Source organism: Larimichthys crocea, chromosome XIV, assembly GCF_000972845.2.
Source record: "Larimichthys crocea isolate SSNF chromosome XIV, L_crocea_2.0, whole genome shotgun sequence".
Lineage (NCBI taxonomy): Eukaryota > Metazoa > Chordata > Actinopteri > Sciaenidae > Larimichthys > Larimichthys crocea.
The window spans coordinates 11,394,799-11,415,928 of NC_040024.1; the positions used below are offsets into that span (position 1 = coordinate 11,394,799).

Genomic DNA, 21,130 nt, shown 5'->3' on the forward strand with positions numbered 1-21,130 from the left:
TTCACACACGGAATAAACAATTCATCATATGACTAGAAAAAATAAACATTATCCTGCAATGTGAATACATTTTGGAAGCATTCCTAAATTATAGTATAGAGTTTGTTTGGTCTGTTCAGAGGAAAATATGTGTGTGTTAACTAAAAGCTTCAGCACACGTTACAACAAAAAAACAAAAATAATACATAAAAACTTGAATGATGTCTCGCTGGGGTTGGACAGGAGTCATGAGATGTCCCCTGGATGCACATATTGACGTGTAATTAGCCAGAAGTCCACACACAGCCGACCAATCAGGAGGCGGAGGAGAGGCTGTGCCTAGACCGGCTGGCAGACACTCCGGGGACAGAGCTCCGGCCGCCGCTCAGCCCCGTGGCGGTGACAGCACTGACAGCGACTGGACCAGGTCCTGACTGCACCAACCCAGTCTGTTTAAAGCAAGGTAGAACGCTTTGTAACTTTTATTCTGACTTACATGCACTTTTGTAACACTTGCTCCTCCCAAAGTTTTGCCGGGTGTTTATTTCGCCTCTTATACTCCTGGCTAGGATGGGTCGACAGCGTTCAAGCTAGCTAGGATGCAAGACCTTGTTTCCGGTAGTGACTTTCAAAATAAAAACTAGTGTAACTAATATGCCGATTAAAGAAAATGTAGCGCGCCTTTGTAGTTTTATTATGAAGGAAACATTTATGTGTTTCCGGCCTTCTGATCTCATTCCCAAGCTAGCTTGACTAGACGCTGTCCTGGAGGTGGCAGGAGGATTTAACTCGATATCACGCACAGTATTGTTGCCTGACCGGACTGTACACCGGGTTTGGTACATTATACCGGCGTTATTAAAACAGTCAGGACGATTTAATGACAGTTAAGTTGAGAAAACGAAAAAAAAAAGACAGACAAAGTTCATCCAAATAGTTTAGTCCCGATGGAGGGTGTGGAGTCGATGTGTGACGCGTTACGTCATCCTGGTTTCCCTGTCCCGTCTGTTGTCTGCACGGCACAAAGTGGCCATATCAACAAGTGGCCTGAACTCATCTAATGCCCAAACGATTTCTTTATAGCTAATCAGGCACATCTGATAAGCTCGTGTCACTATTTTCACCTTTTTCCTTCATCATCACCTCCGTATAGAATAACCTGCATGTGCACTTCTAAATTCTGTATTTCAAATGTGCTGAAATCGCATTACAATCAGTGGTGTCTTTATAAAATATTATTAACACTTCATGCTAAATTCATGCCATGGACTGCAGTGTGTGCACTGAGTAAAAGTAAAAGAACCAAAGACCATCTGTGAAACTTAGAGTGTTACTATGTTACAGGGCGATCATAGGCTGGCCACATGTTGTTAAAACTACAGTGCAGCGTGCAGCAGTACACACTGGACAGACCTCCACGCGTAAAGTTGAAGCTGCTTGTTGAGGGTGTGTCTCCACGTCCGCAAGAGTGCACTTTTTTTTCTATCACGCTGAATATTTGCTGAAATCTTAAGATGCGAGCGTTATTACACTTTCTTGGAAGATATTGGCTCAGGTTTGTACTTTACAGAGTTTTGTAAATTCCTCTGTAGGGTGGATTGGTGTGACTGAACTAAAAAATGCTTCTTCTTTTTTTGTGTGTCTGTATCGAGATGGAATGCAGCAGTCTGTACAGAGGAGAGGAAATCGGCCTACCACTCTTATTGTGAGACAGAACAGTTAGCTTTTTCCCTCCCCTTGAGAAACAGGGTTTTAACCTGCTTGAAGTTCTGCTTTTGAAATCTGATTGACAGTTAATAAAAACCTGCCTGACCAGTCAGCCACTGGCACATGGGATCTATGTGCACTGCTGCAAATCTGAATGGATCAGCTGTCACTCTCAGACTTGTGCCTTAAATGGTTTAGGAAAGATTAACAACTGAATTCTGAGCAGTTTTCCTGTTCCTTTTATGTGGAGCTGTTTCCATCCATTCATCATTACCTATTTTGCCAGCAGTTTTATATATTTGTTTGCTTATTAATAGAATTCCTTTTTTTTTGTCTTCCTTCAGATGGCTGACGTGGAGCTGGTGAAGAAGATGCTGCGGGCCGTCCTCCAGGCTAACAGAGGTGGAGTGTCATTGTCCCGTCTGCAGTCAGAGTACAAGGAGCTGACCGGGGAGCAGATACCACACAAACATATGGGACACAACAACCTGGATGCCCTGCTAGCCACTATGCCTTCTTTAGTCCGCATGGAGCGCAACCGCTCTGGAGAGGTGTGTGTGTGTGGCTGGTGCACAATGGTTCGTTTGAAGGATATATGTATACACACATTTAGCCATGATTAAAAAAGAACCAAATAATGTAGCTAGAGTAAAACACGGTTTGAAGCACTCCATGTATCCAAAGCATGATGATTTTGAGGAACTTGGAAGTTAATAGGAGTAAATGAATCTGTTATTGAGTATCTGTCTGTCTACTCTCCAGACGGTGTGTTTTGCCTCGGGGACCAATGAGACGGCCCATACAGCCAAAGTGGTGGCTCGCCAGCGCAGCTCCAAGAAGACCGGCCGACCCTACCTGGTCAACACTCAGATGAGGGTCAAACCAGCTGCTCCACTCGTCCTCAATGGTAAGATTTTGGACCACCATTTTCATCAAGTTTTCATTTCCAGTTTCAGCTACGCAGCCATTTTCATACGTTTATCTAAAAAAATAATGATCAATTCAAGTATGTGTATTATTATTTATATCAAACATTCAAATCTTTAGGTTATTTTGTCAACTATTTTGGATGCAAGGAGGCTAAACAACTTAGTAAAGTAAATACATTTTAGAGGGTTTGAAAAACATTTTCTTTATGAAAGACTGTACTGGCACTGCACTGTATTGACAAGGCAATGTTTTTGGATCTCATGGGTTTATCATTACAGTATTCAACAGGAAGATATAATCCAGTTTCAGCAGCTACACATACCACGTGTAATCTTATAGACATCCTCTTTATCAGCCTCTTCTAGGGAACACACATTTAGCTCTATCCAATTACACAATTTGTTTCTGGCCGTACATTTTGAGTCACAAGTTGCTTTAAACCAGTCAGGTATTGGATTAAATCTCATTGCAGTTACTGCTAAAATGCATATCTCTATATCGTATCTTTAAGTCAGTACAAATACCTTCCTAAACTCCTGCAAATAATATGGGGCAGCTCAGTGGTTTGCACTGTAGCACTGCAAGAAGAACTGGTGTTGGGTGTCTTGTGTGTGTTGGACCATTGTGCGTAACAAACACTGGAATAGAACAATACATGTTTAAAAAAGACGTATAGTAATGCATTTATAAAGGAATGTTCAGGTGGGAATGAATGGCTACTTGGCTGCACTATTTAAAACATGTCTGACAACATTGTAAAGAGAACTTTGGATGAATATCAGAGCTGATATGCAATAAATTGTACTTCCTACAAGTCCTGTTATTATTGTGAATATAGAAAAATATATTTTAGCAAATGGTCAGATTGGAGCATCTAAGAGAAACAGTAGGAATATTTCAGTAAGGGTAGCAGTGTTAGTCTTAGTGAAATGTCTTAAAGAGCCAAAATTTATGTTCTCACTGCACGGTAGAAATAAGTACAAACAAAAACGTATCTGTCCTTCTACTGTGGAGTTGTATTCAACACTTTCTTTATGGATAACCATCTTTTAGCTGTAACGATCTTCTGTAACGATCCAGAAATGCAGAGAACATGAGAGGACATAAGGGCTTGCTATTAGTCAGTGTGTGCGTGTTGACTACATTTTGGGAGTGCTTACTTTAACGGGCTGCTTGCACTCACAGTCAGAGCTGTAGGCAGGAGTTTAGAAATAGGTCACGAGTCATGAGTCCAAAGCACTCCTCTTCAAGAAAGAGAGACTGTTTGAAGTTTAAAAAGAAAATTCTACTCTGTTCTAATATTTTCCTTACATTTTCCAACATGTTAAATGTTGTTTCAAAGCTTCCTCTATATTTGCAAATAGTTTATGGGGCATACTTATACTTAATTTAATAAAATGAATGATTCCAAAGCTTAATAAAACCTTTCTAAGGCACCCAAAATACTTGACACCAGTGCCCTCTGTGGTAGTTATGGCCCTGCTGACAAGAAGAGACAAACAACAGTAATTGGATTTGGCCAGCGGGCCACTGACTGCATATTTTTGCTGAATAAAATCTGCTCTGTTTACATATCGGTGATGACAGAGCAATTTTGTTTTCTGTCCCTTGTGTCTCAACTCTTTTGAGTTAATAATATCTGGATAACTTTTATGCTGTTTTTTTACAATACCCTAACTAAACACATTTGCACAAAACAAAAGTAAGCTGTATCCTGGAAATCTATATTTATTATGTCCATCCATAGCAAACCTTTTCCAGACTTAGAGCTTGTGCTAAAGCAGCACTGCAGAAAGAGAAAACTAGAAAGTGTATCAGCGCGGTGTCAATGCAACATTAGCAAATGCTTTCTTTGGCGCAGCCACAATGTGGATGAATGACTGGCCTGTTTTAACTGTTGCTCTGTGGTGACCTGCAGTTCTGTAGACACTAAGAATATCACACACATGTGCACTCAAGCAGACAGGTGTGCCAGGTTTATACATGAACAAAGATGTTTTCTGACTTTATTTGCTCTATAAACACACACAACTACCATACGTGCACATATGCAACCATGCAATCTCGTCAACCCCTACACACGTGCACACTCACGCGTCTACGCAGATTTCTTACATGCATACACCTCCGCTAGACTGCGATGCTGCAGAATATTCCCAGAGAGTCAGAGGAGGAAGTGGGAGGTGGTAGTGCAGGGAGGTAGGAAAGGGAGAGGAGGAGTGGCAGCGAGAAGGCCAGAGGAAAAGAGAAGAGAAGAAGAGGGATGGTGAAATGAGAAGGAGGGAGGGGGTGGACAGATGACAGGGAAGGAGGGAGTCTGAGAGAAAGAGAAGGGGGGGAGAGAGTGGAGTGTTGAGATTTGAGGCTAATGCAGCCTATAGTGGCTGAGAGTCAGCTGCAAGCGAAGAGCAGCTGATTCACAAATCCAGCTCTCTCTATCTCTTTGTCTCTCTCTCTCTCTCTCTCTCTCTCTCTCTCTCTCTCTCTTCCTCGTATTCTCTCCTCCGCCGCCTCAGCAGGATATTGATATTCAGGCAGAGACAGACCAGGGACTTTGTGTCCATGCCGGTGAGGTGACGCGGCGTCTGCTCTGACTTCGTGTGTGTGTGTGTGTGTGCGCGTGTATGCTTGTCCTTGCCTATATTTGCATGTGGATTTAAGCAGCTTGTGCCTACCTGTGTGTGTCTGTAATGTATGCGTGTCTGGAAGTTTTATTATTCATTCACTGGGTGATTTATTAATTGACTGACTGCCAGTTAGCTCATAAGGTATAAGTAGCATATCCACTAAGAGAGAAATGAGTAAACTGCCTTATAGATGACTTTTGATGACATATAGGCCGATGAAGCTGCTTGTTGTTATTTGTCAACGGAAAGATTTCATGATATTTAGTGAGAACAGAGAGGACGAGCAAGCAGCAGAAAGTTCTAGATGCTGCTGAGGAAAAAGAAAGGTGAAAGAAATGAGCGAAGGTAAAAGAAGAGGCAGTGGGAGGAAGAACTGAAAAAGAGGAGGCAGTGTGGGAGTGGAAATGACTAAGGGATATGCACAACAAGGTATACTGGTGATGTCATGCTGTGCTTGAATGATGCAACATCAGAGTGATGATGAGGGGCTGGACTGGTAGGTTGTTGTCTTAGGATGGTTGCAGTCTGACTTTTTTGATCTTTACTGAACATACAGTGACTATCTTGGATTACAGTTACTGGGTTTTGTCATCATATCAGAGTAATCCTGCTATCCTGTGTTTCATGTATGCTTCTCCGTGAGTAGTGATAGTACCTGTTACTGAAGAATCAATCATACAGTAAGGGTTGAAAGAGTTTTCAACAAAAAACACATTTTTATTCATTTGGGTGTCAATATATAGAATATATTGTATGCTATATTTTATACTTTTCCAGCATAGCCCTACTTCATATTTACACATATACTTAAATTCACCTTGCATGTTCGTAGTGTGACAATAGTCTCCTGAACTTTGCTGATAGGAAACAGTCACACAAAATATAATCAGACCCATACAGAATGATGCTATTTTTAAGTATTAAAAGAAAAATAAATTGTTTTAGGTATTCTCTTTCTCGCTGAGAGTTACATTTGGAGAATGATACCACTCATGACTGAGCATTAACTATCGAGCTGCTACAGGCAGGTTAATTTGGCGTGGAGATTAGGAGAAGAGGTTACAGCTAACCTAGATGTCTTCAAAATTCCAAAATACACAAACTAGCACCTCTAAAGCATGTTATATCACAGTTTGCGTAATCTGTAAACATGCAAAAAGCATTACATGTTTTACAGGCTGTAGCTAACTATTTGAGTTCTTGGAGTCTGGTTTTTCCTCTGCTCCCAAACAAGTTAATTACTGAGCTTTAGAGGTGCTGGCAGGCTACCTGTTTTTTCCCTGCTTCCAGTCTTTAATGCTAAGCTAAGCTGTCCTTGCTCCAGCTCCATGGTTAATTCAGTGACACGAGAATGGTATCAACTCAAGCAAGCACACCGTTCACACCCATTTAGTACACAATCCAATTGGGAATTTATGAATGTAGGAACAAGAGATTTTCTCAATTTCTCAAAAAGGTTGTCATTTTAAATTTATGATGTTGTGTTGTTGCTGCTTGCATTTATCTACAGATATGAGACCGAGATGACACTGTGTCCTCCAGACAGACACACTGCCCTGTCTTGGCATCAGATTTAGCTGAGTCGGGTGTGTGTATGTGCATGCCTGTGTGTATGTGTGTATTTTAAGTCCATACTTTTGTTTTACTTCTCCTGTTTTGCTTTCTCTTTCTCTGTGTAGCCAAACCTCAAACCTCTCTGAGGCAGCCCAACCACCGTGGGCGAGGCGGGGGTAGAGGAGGAGGCGGCGGCCGAGGGACAGGACATGGAGACTTTAGACAGGCGAGGGACATGAGGGATGGCCAATCAGAGGGCAAGACTGGGGCGCATCCGAATAAGATGTCCAATCAGAACACACCCAACAGGAAAGGGAACCCACCTGCAGAGAAGTAAGCGGTTAGAAGCTAATTAGATGTAAGCAGTTGGACACAGGAGAATCTCATAACAGAATTATTCACTTCAAACAAGATGATTTCATTTAAAGATATTTTTAACACTGAAAAATCTACAACAAAATGTGATTTGCTGTAGGCCTTTAATGCATAAACACAACTGTAGCACCAGCCCGATGCTGATGCTTCACATATTTGTGGCTGAATTATGTGGAAGTTACCAACCAGACTTCGACAGTGCTTAGGTAATGAGTCGAAGGATAGAAGAATCTAGATCTAGATCTTATGCCAGAACATTTCCTTTAGATTCACTCTGTAATGCGATAGGTTTTTAAAATTCGATACAGCTGTCAAATCATCAAGTTATGTCTGGGGGTAGTCTGACAATATTTGTGCTGAAATACATTTACTAACCACTTTCTAATAGTTTCTTGATATTCTCCACCATCCAGTCCAAACTACAGCCAAAAGTCATTTAAAATCCATGTTAATCTTACATGTCCCCCATTCATTCTTTTTTTCTTTCTCTCTTTATGCATCCCCCCCTCCCTCCATCTCCCTCCCACCTGTGTGGTCTGAGCTGAATCAGAATAGGCTGCTGGTGAATGGGAGCCTGGTTGAACTCTGGATGGTTTCTGAGTGCCAACAGCCTCCCTGCTGCTGCTTATTCAGCACTGGACTGATGATGTGCTCTCTAGTTTATTCTGGTTCTCTCTATGTCTCTGTCTTTCTTCTCTTCACTATCTCACTTCCTCTTTTTGCCTGTTTATATGTTTGGTACATTTTTATTTTTGCTCTTTATATTTATATATCCCTCGTTGCTCGTTATTAGCCCAAATCTGTTTTTCTTTTACTAAAATCAGCACTCATTCCTGTAGACTTTTGCTTCAGAGTTATTCACCATGATCTGAATCGAATTAAAAATCAGATTAATTCTTGTCGAAGATCGAGAAGCATTGCAGGATATTATTTATCCGCATTGCTTAAACGGTAAATCAAGATTAATTCAGCTTATTGACTGGTTCTCTGTTCGTCCGTCCACTGTGAAAACAACTGACATCACTCCTCTGTCAGTCTCTCCATGGGTGTCCAGTGTGCTGCTGACCCTCTCCAGCACAATGGGGCATCAGGGTGGGAAGCCTGGTGTGCTGGCAGGGGACATGAGCCTAGAGCAGGGGGGACGTGAGCCCTTTCTAATCCCTGCTCTATTCTCTGGTAGATTAACGCTTCTAAACCGACACAGAGTGAATCAGCACATCTCTCTGTATCCCTCTAGATCTTCCATTGGACAGTATAGTCAACATTTGTGTGTGTGCCTGCTGATGCACTATGGGATGCCTGGCAGTACAAGTGGTAAATTCAGCAAACAAAACGAGAGAGCCAACATAGAATGACAGTTTAAAGACTTTAATTTAAATAATATCACAGGAGAAATGAGTTGAGGATGTTAGTCTGACTGGTGGGCGTTCAGGCAAAGGCTGCTTCTAGCTGGGGAGAGAAAGTATGAGGGTGAGGTTGGGTGGCTCTTGGGTGATTTTCAATACCAAACTCTAGCAAAGGTCACAAGCGTGCACAGTTTCTAGATCAAAACAATGAAACAAAACAAAAAAATATCACCAAAGTATATTCAATAGCTGTTTACGGGGCAGTCATATCACAGAGTCCTCTGTCGATATTGGCCTGTCACAGACATATCAATATAAAATGTTTTGCACTCACAAAGTGGCAATGTCTTTATACAACAATACAAATTTTGCTTCCAGTAGAGACATTCCTCCTCATTGCAATTAATGGAATTCTCAACATTTATTCAGCTGGACCACTTCAGGAAGTGGTGAACTGAAGCCTGAACTATAAGTAACGTAAGAATGTGTCTTTGAGCCGCGGTGGGTTTGTGTGCTGTCCAGAGAATCATGAGCGATGGTTGATCCTGCTGTAATTTCCTTTCACCACCTCCAGCAGCCACAAAGAAAAACACATTTAGGATTCAGGTCAGTGCAGTGATCAGATCTATGTATGGATAGTCCTTTTTTTAGACATTTAGAGTCACAGAGTAAATGGCCTTTTTAATCTGTTGATTGATTGCTTGCTTTCATCATTGATTATGCACCAGGGTGAGCAGGGGTTGTGACAGAAGAGAGAGACAAGAAGAGAGCAGGCAGAAATGTTTAAACAAAGCAGTTAAGGCGACTGATTGACCTACGAGATAGCCGCCAGTCAGCCTTAAAATCACTGGATATTTTACACAGTGTAGACATCTTTCCATGCATTTTCAGCTTGTTTCTGACTAGGCCTGAGGAGTAGCATCTGATATGCTACACACAGTGCAATGCAGTATGCAGTGTGCTGCATCTCACGACCCAATGTTCTAGACCAACGAGACAGTTTGATTAATGGGTTTTTGTACTGAGGACAAAACGAAAAAGACTTTGTTTTTAACTGAACTTAAGCAGGTTATCTGGTTAGACCTTGACATGCCAAAGTCCTTGTTTATAGATTCAGAATATGCTTTACCTAATTAGAGATTAAGGATCAGACAGAGTCCAACCTCAGAAGTGAACTTTAAAACTGCACAAAGGAATGATGGACAAAGCATCTGATGGGAACAAGTCTTCCTTCCTGACCATTTCCTTTCTCTTCCACAGCCCGTAGAACGTAATCCTCCTTCTTGTTCTGTTCTTTTGTGTCCAGATCAGACAAGAGGATGACCCTCCCTTCACGGTTTCAGAAGGAGGTGCATGCTCACCTTTCTAGAAATTCCCAACAGACTAGTCGTAAGTAGAACAAGCTGCATTTTATTACACTAAAAATACATTTTGTGTAGCTTTTTGTCCTCTAAACAGATAGAAATATTGCCAAGACCTCTATTACTTCAGACAATTCAAGCGCTAGCCAGCTGCTCTAAGCGCCGCCAGAGGACATTTATATTTAAGATTCTCAATTTTCCAGTGTCATGCTGTGCTGTCTTGTGTTGAAGTAACAGATCATGTCCGGTCATCTCCTACAGACCTTTATTATTCCATGATCTGTAAAGTAAACAGCAACCTCATCTCGGTTAGTTCCCAGAGGTTCCTGCAGACATGAGTTGTAATTTAAAAGCTTTGAAGTTAAATCAGCTCCCAGGTGTCTGTGCTGTCTGTGTGAGCCTCCCTCCTCATTACCTCTTCTGCTACAAGTCTTTACTTCAACTGCTGATGTGTTTGTTATCATGTTGCCTGTTTGAAGAAGGGCTCCAGCCTGTGGAGCTCAAGGGAAAGCACTGAAAGGGGGTAGTTCAGAGATGCTTATTTCAGCCCCCTACACAGAAGAGACTAGTAAAGTTTGATATTGACTGGTTTAAGAGCTTATGCTTCCTGTGTGTAAAGAGAGGGAGAAGAAAATGAAAATAAAAGACACTGGTACAACTCAGTTCAGTTTGATGTTTTTAGTGTAACTAACACAGGATTCAATGTTAAGTTTCAGTCCTTCAAAAGATAAATCCAGGGACTAAAGTAAGAATAGGTTCTCCATCTCTTTCAAGACTCAAGTGTCTATGTTACATGTCAGCATGCCGCGCAACTTCCAGGGCAGAGAAGCTCAGTGTTGCAGAAGGAGTCATTTCCTACATGTCTATATGTAAGTCTCTCTCTTCTTCTCTTTTTCCTCCAATTATCCAGCACCCTTGAATCTAAATGAGAGCCCCGGCTCAGGGAAAGGAAAACCCTACAACCCTCAGCAGGTCCAGGGTCGCATCAGAGAAATCCTGGGGAAGTACAGTAATGGGTTCTGGGTATCGAAGTTGCCTCAGATCTACAGAGAGCTGTACAAACAGGACCTGCCTACTGAGTCCATCAAAGACCTGGAGACCTGGACGCACATATGCACTGTATGTCTTTGTATATGTTTTTTTTTTTGTTTTGTTTTACAGCATGAGAAGCATTATTTAAACATTTTCAGATTTGTTAACAAGCGACACAGCTACAAAATAAGTCACCACCCTAGGGTTTAAAGATGTCTTCTTGGGGTAAAACCAAAAGTAGTGGCCCATAGTGCCCTCTGCTGATTTACATTTCAGGCAAATTGGAGAGACATGAGAGTAAAAAGAGAGGTGTTTGGTGCAGGAGTAGTGTGATCTATAAATGACTTTAAATTGATTAAGTCGGTGTCTGATATTTACAGAGCACCTGTGAACAGCTTTAAGAGAAGTTTCCCAGCCTTTATCACCAATCGTCATGCTAAGGTCTTTTTCCCAGGCTTCTTAGAAATAATGTGTGGAAACCGGATCATATGCTGTGAAAAGATCAACAAATCGAAAGTCAGAGGCCTGCTCCAGTTTGATGGGGAGTGGAGTTGACTCAAAGTTTGATATATTTGAAAGATGTAATCTTGAATCTGGAAGTAACATAAGTAATGTGAGACTGGGAGTGTATTCTTTCCCTTCAACTGTACGAAGGTGGCAAAAGTGGAGATATAAAGCTAAAGTGGTAATGCCTTTATTTATTTAACATATGTAAACCTAAAGTTAATTAAATGAAGAAATGAGCAGATGTTTGATTTTTGATTTAAAATGGACAATTGTTTGGATATCTTTATTAATCCAAGTATAAATTAATATTCTTCAGACCACTCATGAAGTCATTCACAAAAGATAAATGTTGTTTCTTGGCAGAGACAATCCTAAAAAATGTATTGTGAACAACAACGCTTAGGTAATTCATTCCTGGTCGTGGCTATTTTACCAACAAACTATACTATTATACAATTACTGTTTATAAAGAATCTTTTCATTTTTTCTTCTAGGTAGAGAAAACCTGCAGCAGCAACCCATCAGAGCTGCTACTTTACCCTGCCAAGGAACAGACCACCACATCCTCCCCGTCACCCACCCCAAACTCCACCTCTGCCCCTGCCCCGACATCAAACACCCCCGCAGACAAACCCTCGAATTCCCCAGCCCAGCAGAGACCCCGCAGCACCCATCTGACTCGCTCTGGTTCTCGCTCTCCTCAGTCTCCACCGTCGTCCTCCTCGTCCCCCAGCCCTCCCTCCTCCCCTGCCACCCTTAGTCCCGACCTGAAGCTGAAACTGGAGGAGCTGTTGGTGAAGTACTCCAACGGCCTGTGGGCTCACGCCCTTCCCAAGCTCTTCCAGGACACCTACAAAGTCAGTTTACACTTTGTAAAACTATCATATTAATTAATGTCATTACCAAATTCAGGAAATATATTTTTTAAATATTTTATTTTATTTTTCTACAAGACCAAACTGCCTGGACATGTTCTGGAAAACCTTCACCTCCTCTCTGACTTCTGCACCATCGACTACCCAATGCCCGACAACCCCAAGAGGGCCATTTTGTACAGGAGGAGCAGCACTGGAGGTGGAGAAGGAGAGGACGAGAACTGTAACAGGAGGAACTCTTCTGTCAGTGAGGAGGAGCTGAGGGTGAGGCAGGAACTAGGGAGGAGGCTCAGTAACCATGCGGTGCCTTCTCTCCAGATCCCCAAAGAGGAGTACCCCTCTGTGCTAGTGGTGGAGGCCACCAACACCAATGGAGTGATACTCAGGTACGAGATAACTATGTATGTAGATGTACTGTAAGATTCAACAGTTCATATGTCTCTCACTGTCTGTCTCTCATCCTCTCTCAGGTACATTGGTGAGGGTTACTCCCAGGCTCAGGAGTCTATGGAGGACGAGATGAGGGAGTATTATGGCCTGGACCAAAGCAAGCCTTCTATTTTGTCATCTCCATCCTCGGGTCAACTCGTTGCGGTCAGAGCAGAGGAAGAGGAGGAGATTCTGAGGGCGCAAGTCTGCGAGGTCATGGCTGACAAGGTCAAGGTGAGAAGTCAAGGAAATGACCAAGGATGTTAGTCTTCAAAGGCTATTAAGATATGGGGTAGGTTAGCAGGCTGTACCCTCCTCTCACCCTAAGTCAGCTGAGATAGGGTCCAGGATGAAAGGTTAGCAGGTGAACTGTGGAGTTACAAGATGAGAAGAAAAATGTATCAACCCTGTGGTCTTCACCTTTGGCTCTGTAGGTGCACTATGTGGATCATGGCTTCTCAGAGGTGATCAGCAAAACCAAAGTGTTTGAGCTGCATGAGAAGTTTTTCCAACTTCCTTTCCAGGCAACCAAGTGCAAACTGGCAGGTGAGTCATTAAAAAGTAATTTTAAATAGTAAGGAGGAGGAAAACAAACACTTTCTTGCTATATCCTTCTTGTGTTACCCCCCTCTTTTTTTCATGCGCCATGTTTTTGTGATCTCTTAAAACTGATGTAACTATATATGGCTGGGTATAAATGTATCCAGGCTTGGAGCCATTCTGTCAGGAGCCTGCTGTGCTGAAGAAATTTGAGACAATGGCAAGTGGGAGAATCTTATTGGCAGAGATCCTAGAGAGAGGGCAGACCCCACTTGTCGTCCTGTACGACACGTCACAGGATGATGATGTCAACATTAACGCTGCCTGCATGAAAGCTCTGCAAGACAAGACTCTAGCCAGTCCGTTACAGGTACAGGAGAGTCTGTGCACATGTGCGGTTTGGTCACTGTGTGTGTGTGTATACAGAAGACTAAACTCTTATCGTTGGCTCTCTCTCAGGTGAACAGTGTTTATATGAACGTTATTGTCAGCAGCGTCTGCTCAGATGGGACCATCTACTGCCAGCTGCCCTCCAGAGGCCTTGCCAAGCTGAATGAGATACTGGAGAAAATAGAGACTTACTTCCACTCACAGGTTAACACCGTGCCACATTTGCTAGCTCAGTACAATTTTGAAAAACATAAAAGCTTTTATTTCTTATTCTGTTGGTGAAAATGTGCCAAAGAGTTCCATCCTTGACCAGAATGTTTTAAAAAATGAGTTTTTTACTCCTACTTCATCCTCCTGGTGTTGTAAATACTCACTTGAGTACAAAAAGTATAGCAGTCCACAGCAGAAAATAGTCCCAGACAAATATTACTATTACCAGCACTATTTGCTGTTTAAGCAATGTGTAATAAAACCCACTGTGCATGGCTGTTTGAGGACATTATTCTGTCCTTTTAGAAAATGGAACTATATATATATATACTATAGTCCCAAAGACACAGTTAGTAATATTGAGAGATGGAATAATGCATTGTTGATTTTGGTCTTTTCATGGTATAAATTAACAATATGAAAAAAATAGTGCTGTCAAAATTAACGCGTTAATTTTGTCGATTAATTTTAAAGAATTAACGCGTTTAAAAAAATCAACGCAATTAACGCGGTTTTGTTTACTTCCGGTGGCGGCCGCCATTTTGGATGTGGCAAAGTAGAGCTTTGTTTCCCAGATATATTAATGTGTTTGTGTGAATGGGTGTATAAGAGGCATTAACTTAAAGCCCTCACGGAGACTGCGCCCTGCACGGTCGCCCACATTGCCCACAGCTAAAACCGGCCCTGCTTGTATTAGTTTACGGGCAGATCTGCCACATCCAATATGGCGGACACGGTAACGTATCGCAGCAACGGACCAACCTGCTCAGTGCGGCGTTTATGTATATGTCTATGATCTATCCTAACTAAAGGAGAGTCTGTGGTGTAAAGATGGATAAGGAGGATATGGATTAGGGGGAACATTTCATTTTAAAAAGTTGCCCGACGGCTCGTTGGACAAAAACAAGGCAATTTGCACAGTTTGCAAAGCCGAATTTAAATTCCACAGAAGTAACAGACTTTAACATATCATCTCAAAGCAAAACACCCAGTCTACACTACAGGAGTGTGGCACTCCTCAGTATATTTCCTCATTCTGGCTTTTTTCTATTTGCACTGTGCATATGTGCACCTTAAGCCAATAAAATGAATGAATTTAAATATACTTTCTCTGTGTTTATTCTACATTAATTTGATCATTTTACATAAATAAATATTCATTATAAGATTCAGTCTCAGAAAAATGCATTTAATTTATTGATACATTTATTGATAGATTAATCGCGATTACAGAAATTTTTGCGATTAATTAGTTAATTTTTTTAATCGATTGACAGCCCTAGAAAAAATACAAAATAACTCCAGCCTTATCCTTGAACAACACTATTATATTTATTATGGAGAAATTCAAGTGCAAACAAAAATAGTTATGTTAACAAATAAGGCCATAACTATTAATCATTGTTATTTTATATACTGATACACAAGATACGAGAAAACCTCACAGACTATAAAAATGACAGCTGGCAGGGAATTACTGTGACTATGACTTCTACTGTAAACCTACGTTGTTCTGGTAAGAGGAGGGTTGTGAAGGGTGACAACCCCTGTACCTGCTGGATATGTAACAAACACTGTAGTTCTGTTCAGGTTGTTGATATCATTATAGACCTACGCCTTTATACTTTTTTCGGTCTTTAAAGCATCTCACAGCTCATTTCATTGGTGTTCTTTTCATCCCAGTTTTGCTTTGTGTAGTTACATGTCAAGCTTTTTAAATCTAGCAGGTTTAGTTTAGCCGTCATATCCACAGGGAGTAAACAGAGTAGCCTCAGACTAACACATTGATCGTAAAAGCCTTTTGTGAATGCATTTGTGCTGTGTTGCTGCTTTCAGGCGTCTTGTGAACAGATTGAGATTAGGGTGATAATCCGGAGCTAAGACATTGCCAAGCCACTTAATCTGTTAGTAGCACAGTGGAGCTGATGCTTTTTCTAGGTGTGCCACTGTATGTCCTTTAAAGCTCATAGATGCAGCTCAGTAACACTTTACGTCAGTGTTTAGGTAAACGCGATGTGGTGTCTGGTAATATATTTTTTGCCAAGGCTAGAGACTTCTTGCAATCTTGCATCAGTCCACAGACATTTGAAATCAACAAGCATGCAGCGGGAAGTAATAAAATGTTTATACCTGTCACTTTCATACATGACAAATGATTTTCACAACCTTCAACAAACAGGATGGTCTGGTTTGTTTTTTTAGTCGCACAGAAGTTTAGAGAGAGAATAGCTTTCATCATTCAGTAGGCAGTCTGGTGATTCACAGTTGAGGCCGACAAACTGTGTTTTGTTTTATCTGTAAGCTTAACTCCCTCTGCTGGTGTTGGTAACATTGGTAAAAAGTAAGATGATAATATATCTCTTCTGCATGTGTAAAATGTAAACATAACGTACAGTCTGATTTAACAATAGCATGATGATAATGGTTCCTTGGTGAAACATATTTGTCTTCTAGGTAACATCAGAGTTCTTGGTATCCAAACCCTTCTGTGGGAAAGTCTGTCTGGCTCGCTACAAAGGCAAATGGTCCCGTGTAGAGGTAAGATGGCACTGCTCCCTGCAGCACGGACTGTGAATTATTAAACAAATCCACTTATGATTGATGTTGGCCTGACAGGAAGTCATGACTGCACAATAGAGGCAGGTGTAGCTAACATGAGCAGAGATCAAAAAGAGCAAACAGTAACAACAGAGAGACATAATTTGCAGCTGCTCCATACACCACATGAAAGATATTTTAATTATTGTGTGTGTTTCATCTATGCTTTTGTTAACATTTTTTAACTGTCTGTGTTTCTGTCTTTAGATCACCAACCTTCACGGCAGCAGAGTGCTGGACATCCTGTTCATTGATGTGGGTGTGCAAGCTTCTGTAGAAGTGTTTGAGCTGAGAGAGATCCCACCGCAATTCCTCCGTGACCTCATGGCCACCCCACCACAGGTCAGCATCTGTGTCCTCAAAGTACAGAGTGTGAGAAACACTCAAGAGTGATGAAATGTACTGTTGTAGTGAGGGCAGCTTCCTCGTGCCGTCCTTGAGATTATCTGAGAATTCCAACAACTGATATCTGACAACCTGTGTTTAGGCTGTAAAGTGCTGTCTAGCAGACCTGGCTGTCAGTGTTGGATCCTGGACTCCAGATGCTGTCCAGTGGCTTCGAGACAAAGTGCTCAACACCACAGATTGTAGCATGAAGGTAAACTGCTGCCTGTCCTTCCTTGAATGGACAATTTGGTGACGGAGACAACAATTTCAGTGTAATCCTTGTCAATGTATGTCCACTAAAAGTGTCTGTGAACACGATAGAAAGGATTCCTAAAGTTATTAAATAATAAGAGTATAGATATTAAAGAATAAGATACTTTTTGTTTAACCAGAAACAGCTGTCCATTGATCTATACAAAATCTAAATACTAAATCTGATCTAAATCACTTACTCTGACTACCACTAATAGTACTTTTCTCCCTTTCTCCTTCTCGCCTCCACCACTGTGTTTGCTTTGTTGCGTCCTCCCTCCCTCTGTTTTTTCTTCCTCATGTACCTCCACCCTCACCTCGACATTCCCCTCCTTAAGGTTGCCAAGGTAGATGAATCCAAACGCTGCACCTACGTCCACCTTTTTACCGACAAGAGCTTCCACGACCCCGCCCACAGCCTCAACCATCAGATGGCCCAATCCGACCTGTTCAAACAGCGACCAGATGTTTTCCTGACAAGCCACAGGTTCCTGTTTCTTTTACATTCATCTGTATCATCCCCTCATTGTCCAGCCCATGTTCAGTTAAAAGTTATATATTTATTTAATCCACTAAATGTCTCGTTTGTTCATTTGATTTATAGCCCTGCCAAGATCACCACACCCACTTTATCCTCCAAGACTTCCAGCACCAGTAACTCCACTAATGGGAGTCCAGCATCATCTTCTGTCGGAGCCAAGCCTCATCTCAGGAGGGCTCTGTCGGGACCCAGAGGAGGTGGAGGGAGCAACACGATCACCTCCAGCCCACCAGAGACACCCTCATCCGCCTCATCCACTCTCCAGCTGCCACCATTACTAGAGCTGCCCCCAGCGGGTAATGAAGTTATTAAGAACAAAAAGTCATGAAATCAACCATGTACTCTGGGAAATCACAGGTTCATGTGTCTTTTTTCTTCTCAGGAAACAACATTGACGTCTATGTGTCAGTGGCATGCCATCCAGGTCACTTTGTGCTGCAGCCCTGGAGAGATATGTACAAACTGGTGGTGTTGATGGGAGAGATGATTCTCTACTATAATAAAACTGAGCAAAAACCACTCAACATAGAGAAGAATCAGATATATGCTGCTAAAGTGGAGAACAAGTGAGTTAAGCAATGATTTAATTTCATTATATGAAAACAGTGGCCACAACTGACCGTATCTATTACTCTGATCCACTTTTCCTCCCTCTCTTATCTCAGCTGGCATCGTGTGTTAGTGAAGGGAGTTCTGACCAATGGGTTGGTGTCTGTGTACGAGTTGGACTATGGTAAACATGAGCTGGTCAGCTGCACCCAGCTCAGACCTCTGATCAAAGAGTTCAGACAGTTGCCTTTCCAGGGAATCACTGCTCAGCTAGCTGGTGAGTTCATACAGAATCTGATGGCTAATACTAAGCTCAGAACTGCTATGACCCTCACGCTTATCAGGCATGTCTTTTATGTACAGTAGCGTTGAATGCTGTTGTATCATTAACATTAAAGTAACCTTCATTTGTGCGTCCTTTGCAGGATTGAAACCAAGGCAGTGGTCAGAGGAAGCTTCCATCGTTTTCAGGAACCACGTGGAGAAGAAACCACTTGTGGCCCAGCTGGAGGCCATACAGGAATCCACTAACCCCTGGGACAGGAAGTTGACAGTCTTCCTGGTCGACACATCACAGGAAGAAAGGGACATCTGGGTGCATGACATCATGGCTGAATTTGCTGATGAGCTGACCAACGAGCTGTAGACAACAGAAGATCGTCGACAAGTCTTACTAGCAGAGTGTTGTACTGTCGCTTAATGAAGACACCGTGAGTTGTGGATCGACTAAATAGGACGTCTCTATCTATCTACCATTTAGTCGGACAGGAAGAAGGACAAAATGCAGGTTGTAAGAAGAAGGGAAATTGAGGGGTTTAATAGCATGTAGAGACTGGCATTGATGGAAAGACAAGAGGTGTTGTAGCCACTTGCTTGTTGTGTTTTGGGCTGTACATCGAAGGATGTTGTGATGTGATTTTGAGTGACTGCAGTGAGACTATTGGACAACACACCCATGCATGATGTTGGTCAAAACTTACAACAAATACTCAAAACATACCTTCAACATACAGTAACAAACTGCTGAATCTCTCCGAATAGTCTCACAAAGTTGTGTAAAATGATACAGCATGCATTCTTACACCATTCGGTATGGGCTTTAAACCAATGCAGTATCTTTCCCTACAGTACCGTGAGCGCATCCAATTTTAGTGTTTAATAGTGTCATCCAAGGGGGAGATGCCTGAATACCCTCAACCCTGCCAATGTGAGCACCATGCAAAGTGCATAAAATGTTCAAAATTAACTCAACAAGTTCTCACATGCTAGACAGACTTATTATGCATTTGTTTACAAAATCTGCTTTTTGGATGTTTTTTTTTTTAAAACGTCATGAAGTTTACAGACGTTAGAGCAAACATTCCCCACAGGAGGAGAAGAAGTGGACGAGTCAGCGATTCACGGGAGACAGACGTAATGTAAAGAGCCTTTATTTTGCCCAGGACAAAAATGCAAAACCTTCAACCAAAGGACATTGCAGTGCGTTCTACAGTGGGTTGTGGGTATTCCCTAAAGGATGAAAAAAGAAGAAAAGAAGAAGAAGAAAAGAAGAAGAAGAAGAAGATAGTGAAGACGTAAAAGAAGACAAAAGTCAAAGAAGAAGAAGACTAAAAACACAACAAGTACAAATAAACAGAAAAAAATAAGATAAAAAAGATAAAAGCTATATACACGTATGTGGACAAAAGTACCAAAGTGATCAACAGATCTGAAAGGAAACTGTTTTCTCCCATCCCTTGATCCTCTTAATCCTATCCCCGTCCCAGTCTAACACGGTGCACTGTAGGCTTTGTTTTGAATCATGTACATCAGGCTTGTCTTGGTTTCCTTCATCTAGAGGGCCCCAGTTGTCTCACATATGCAGTTTTTGATGAACCAATCATAGGTAGGGTTGGTCTCCCTGTCCAGTGCCTCAGTATTAGCTGTAGTAAGAGTAACCACTGAGCCTCCTTCCCACTTATTCTCTTATTTACTTTTCAGCTATTCATGAGGCACAGAGGAGGGGTAAGACTAACATCAATACCCAGGCTGTGAGAAACTGTTTTTGGAGTTGTACCTTTCAGCACTTGCGTGCTGACAGTCTGCTGTACTTGCTGGCTAAATAATAAGAAGTGATATATTTAATGTGAGATATGTTATTTTGTGTTTTTAGTGTTGGCACAACCTGGCACTGCATGTACAGTAGAAGGATTTTCTATTGAATTGGAAGAAATAATTGAAGGCAGACAAAAACCAACAATTATATTGTGACCAACTGTGAACAAGATACATGTGATTTTATCAAATCTGTTTTGTGCAGGAAAAAAAAAATATCAACAGTCCTCAGACAGGCCCACTTCCTGGCTCCTGTGACTGCAGGGCCTCATCCATCTCTTCTCCTCCTGTGAAACACTGATTCCAATGTGACTTTTACGCTTTCTAGGAGCCGAGTATCTCTCCTACATTGTTCTGTTTCTTGTCTGACAACGAGACTTAATTTCAGCAGATTACATGTGCTGCATGTTGCAGATCTTTCTGAATTGTGTGCACATATAGTTTGATGTTATAATAATAATAATGATGATAATAATAATCAGATTAATTTACCAGTAGTGTTAAGCTTTTTTTTTCAAATAGGAGATAAGCTCTGCTTGGTTAGTTCCTATCAAATGTTGGCCTGATGTGGGATTTTATTCTGAAATGTGACCTTTTTTTCCCCCTGGACACACCTTCACCGTGGTTTTGGATGTGCAAATGCTTCTTCAACTCCGAAGACAGTAGACCTGACAAAGCTCAAAGCTGCATTGTTGTTAACAATTGACAATGAATTTAATTTATATTTAACTTATATTCTTTAGATGATAATTACATTATCATTTCCATTATGTTTGACTATGACCTGGAGGTATTAAACTATTTCTTTTTTTGGAATAAAGTCTGTTTGAGAGGTTTACATGTGATC

The 21,130-nt window shown here is 41.6% G+C and overlaps 1 protein-coding gene across 3 annotated transcripts; it reads left to right on the forward strand.

The window, feature by feature from the left end:
- Positions 1-218: 218 nt before the first annotated feature.
- On the forward strand, positions 219-21,121 carry tdrd7b (tudor domain containing 7 b). 3 transcript variants are annotated; one of them, XM_019267919.2, is made up of 20 exons: positions 219-442; positions 2,031-2,237; positions 2,449-2,593; positions 6,923-7,130; positions 9,825-9,907; positions 10,790-10,998; positions 11,913-12,275; positions 12,372-12,679; positions 12,764-12,956; positions 13,157-13,268; positions 13,430-13,632; positions 13,722-13,856; positions 16,317-16,400; positions 16,668-16,802; positions 16,948-17,058; positions 17,438-17,586; positions 17,704-17,936; positions 18,023-18,206; positions 18,306-18,466; positions 18,615-21,121. In XM_019267919.2, exons 2-20 carry the CDS (start codon positions 2,031-2,033, stop codon positions 18,833-18,835), a joined length of 3,444 nt encoding a protein of 1,147 aa, XP_019123464.2. In that variant the 5' UTR covers positions 219-442; the 3' UTR covers positions 18,836-21,121. The 3 variants fall into 3 exon arrangements, with proteins under 3 accessions (XP_019123464.2, XP_027143533.1, XP_019123465.2); XM_027287732.1 differs by lacking the exon at positions 219-442 and adding an exon at positions 1,519-1,534; XM_019267920.2 differs by lacking the exons at positions 219-442; positions 2,031-2,237; positions 2,449-2,593 and adding an exon at positions 4,906-5,184.
- The last annotated feature ends 9 nt before the right edge of the window (positions 21,122-21,130 follow it).

What these genes read in the sequence shown, in the direction of transcription:
- tdrd7b (XM_019267919.2), top strand. Translation starts at nt 2,031, where the DNA reads ATGGCTGACGTGGAGCTGGTGAAGAAGATGCTGCGGGCCGTCCTCCAG. An exon ending in TCTTCCAGGACACCTACAAA is followed by an intron (nt 12,276 to 12,371) that starts GTCAGTTTACAC and finishes TTTTTCTACAAG; the next exon opens with ACCAAACTGCCTGGACATGT. An exon ending in ACTAGAGCTGCCCCCAGCGG is followed by an intron (nt 17,937 to 18,022) that starts GTAATGAAGTTA and finishes TTTTCTTCTCAG; the next exon opens with GAAACAACATTGACGTCTAT.